The following is a 3,307-nucleotide window of genomic DNA, read 5'->3' on the forward strand; positions in this document are numbered from 1 at the left end:
AGATCCGGCTCTAGATTTTTATTTGGGTTGGGAGAAAAAAGAGAAATGACAGTGTGGGAGAGAAAACAGATTTAGGGGACCAGCAGATGTTGTAATAGTTATGTCGCTGGACTCCCATGTAGTCAGCTGCACTTTGAGTCCCAGACCCAGCAGCTTGAAGCTCACACTGGGCACTTGCCCAAAATCTCGAGAGGAAAATGGAGGAGAAGGGACTGTGGCATGGCCATCCCCCCTGGGCGGTGTGATTTCTCTCTTTCTGTGTCTTTGTTTGTCTCTGTCTCTCTAGCAAGCACACATGCCTTATGGCAAAACTCTCTCTTAAAAAAAAAAAAGAAAGAAAGAAAGCTAGAGAACAAGGTCGTGAGAAAGCAAGCCACTAGGTCTGGGACTTGAACCATGGTCAGCCATGTGGGAGTCCAGCACCCTTAACCACACCACCTGCTGACCCCATTGCTTCAGATACTAATGCTACTGTGGGAATCATGCTCCTTCCTAGGGCATGTAAATAGACCATTTCTTTCCTTAGACTAACCTAACATTTTTTCGAAGAGAATGCCTTTGGGGACAATCTCCTAATCTGAAATAAAACTCCATTCTATTCTCTGGGCTTACTGAGAGAAAAAAAAACTATTTTATTTTATTTAATTTATTTATTTATTTATTTTTGGGGGGATGCATAAGCCCATCAGAGAGAGAGATAAAAGGAGGGAGAAAGCAGCCTCCATGGGGAATGGTCATGCCGCAGTCCCTCATCCATTTCTCTATCCTGTTGGGATTTGGGGGTCACACACACACACACACACACACACACACACACACATCAGGTCTGGTGTGTTTTATAAGGCACAGGGCCAGGACTCAAATGGCACAGATAGTCATGTGGAATATGTTTTTTTCCTAGGTTTTTTTGTTTGGGGTGCGTGCCCTTGCCTGAGAGAGACAAAGAAGGACAATGAGAGGGAAAGTAAGAAATCACCCCCAGAGAGGATGGCCACACCATAATCCCTTCTCCATTCTCCTGGGATTTTAGGCATGGACGCACATGTACCTGATGTGATTTTTCTTTTCTTTCCTTTCTTTTCCTTTCCTTTCCATTCCTTTTTTTTTTTTTAAGAATTATTTTATTTAACTTTATTTGTTTTCATTTGACTAGAGAGGGACAGAGCAAGAAAGAGAGAAAGAGGGAAAGGAAGCTGCCAGGTCCGGGACCCAAACCGCAGTCGAGCATGTGGGAGTCCCGCACTCTTAACCACCACCACGCCACCTGCTGGCCCCCCTGACGTGGTTTTCAAGCCTCCCGGTCTGGGACTTGAACAGTGGTCGACCATTTGGGAGTCCAGTGCCTTAACCATTACTCTACCTGCTGGCCCTGAATCTGGCTCTTTTAACTACTAGTCCAGTACTCTGGCCCAAGGAAAAGTTTTAAATTTATACATGTACTTAACACTATAGGAGGTACCTCTCTATACTGTGACATAATTAATATAAACCTATAGTGTCTTAACTCTGGTTAATGTTCATCAGACAGATAATCCGAGGGTGTAAAATTATTCCCAAGAAAATTAGTAGAAAGGAATAACTATCATAGGTGCTCTGGAAGAGGGGGAAAACTTTTAGATAAAAAGAGAGTATGGCTGTAGAAAGCACCTAGGAATAGTAGAAAGTAATATATGGGTATACATGTGTCATAGTCAACATCTGCCAGATTTGGAAAGGTATGCAAGTTCACTGCTCACATTAACCCAAGGATAATCAGGGCCTTCTGCCCTCTCAGATACAGTCCCTATCGCAGCGCCTCAGAGCAAAGCAGACTCAGGGATTATACCACATAGAACCAGAAAAGATGTCTAATGTGAATAGGGTTTTGTTTTGGGGGGAGGGGTTTAAAAACTCATTTGATGGGGTGGACCAGCAGTTAGAGTAATGGTTATGTCACTGAACTCCCATGTAGTCAACTGTGGTTCAAGTTCTGGACCCGGTGGCATAAACACGCCAGGCGTGTGTGTGTACATGCCCAAGATCCCAAGAGGAGAATGGAGGAGAAGGGATTGTGGCGTGGCCATCCCCACTGGGGGAGTGCTTTCTCGCTTTCCGTCTCTGTCTCTCTGGCAAGTGCATGCACCTTATAGCAAAAACCTCTCAAAAAAAAAAAAAAAACTGATTTGATGGGGTCCAGCAGGTAGAGTGGTGGTTAAGGCACTGTATTCCCACATGGCTGAGTGCAGTTCAAGTCCCCGAACTGCTGGCTGGCTTCCTCCCTCCCTCCCTCCCTCTCTCTCTCTCTCTCTGGTGAGGGCACATGCCCTATAGCAAATTAAAAGATAAAAATTATAATAATAAGTAAAATAAAATAAATGATAAAAAATCATTTGATGAGTGCATATATATAGGGCAAATTAGAACAATCAATCACAGAAACAACTGTTTTCACATAATAAGTAGTTGTTACTTGAAATGAAAATTCCAGTGATAGCAATAAGTTCAGGTAAGTATAATGCTATATGTCAAACAACTTAGAAGGTAGCATGTCTTGAACAGCTATTTCTCATGATTTATAAAATTGACCCATAGAGACAAAGATATTGATGTCCAAAGATGCATGTGAAGAATTTAAATGAAATATGAAAAAACAAAAAGTACTAAAATGTTTATTTTTTAAATAAATTATGACTTATTACCGAAATGAATAATAAACGTGGAAGAATCCCTCCTCCCACAATAGTATATTTTTATAGACTGTAGAGTCCTAGTCAGAGCCACTGGAGCCATCGATTCATACTTCATCTTTGCTTCACTGAGCCTCTCATTCCCACTCAGTGCTTAAGAAGTTTGATATATTTAGATTTCTCCTCCCGCTACTTATGACTCTGATTCTTCCTCTTCTGATGGAGATTCTTCTGAGGCCTCTTCTGAGGCCTCTTCTGGGGTACCTTCTGGGGAACCTTCTGGGGGACCTTCTGGGGGAGCCTCTTCTGCAGTAGAGGGAGGAGCTTCTTCTCCTGCATGTTTAAAAAATGTGAGGAGGCCACAAATTATACCTATTATTATTAATATAAGAAGTATAAGCAATATTAATAATACTAAGTTTATAGCCAACTCTTCATTTTTGTTTTCACTAGTATCGCTTCCTTCCTCTTGAGGCTTAGCAGGATCATGTTGCTTACCAGGAGGGCCACTGTCCACACTACCTCCATTTCCTGGCTTTATGCAGTCAGGAGGTGCAAAGCCAGGATTACAATGGCAGTGCCCTAAATTATTGCAAAATCCATTCCCATTACACAATGTCTCTGAGTTACAGGGAAGAGCG

The 3,307-nt window shown here is 42.3% G+C and overlaps 1 protein-coding gene across 1 annotated transcript in view; it reads right to left on the reverse strand.

Moving 5' to 3' along the window:
- Nucleotides 1–2,676: 2,676 nt before the first annotated feature.
- LOC102489466 (disintegrin and metalloproteinase domain-containing protein 1) overlaps nt 2,677–3,307 on the reverse strand; it is a 2,984-nt gene continuing 2,353 nt past the window's right edge. Inside the window, 1 exon segment of the mRNA XM_027771640.1 lies at nt 2,677–3,307. This exon segment is cut by the window's right edge and continues 17 nt beyond it. Coding sequence (XP_027627441.1) covers nt 2,860–3,307 — 448 coding nt within the window. The 3' untranslated portion in view covers nt 2,677–2,859.

Source organism: Tupaia chinensis, unplaced genomic scaffold (genome assembly GCF_000334495.1).
Source record: "Tupaia chinensis unplaced genomic scaffold, TupChi_1.0 Scaffold000226_1, whole genome shotgun sequence".
Taxonomy (NCBI): Eukaryota; Metazoa; Chordata; class Mammalia; order Scandentia; family Tupaiidae; genus Tupaia; species Tupaia belangeri.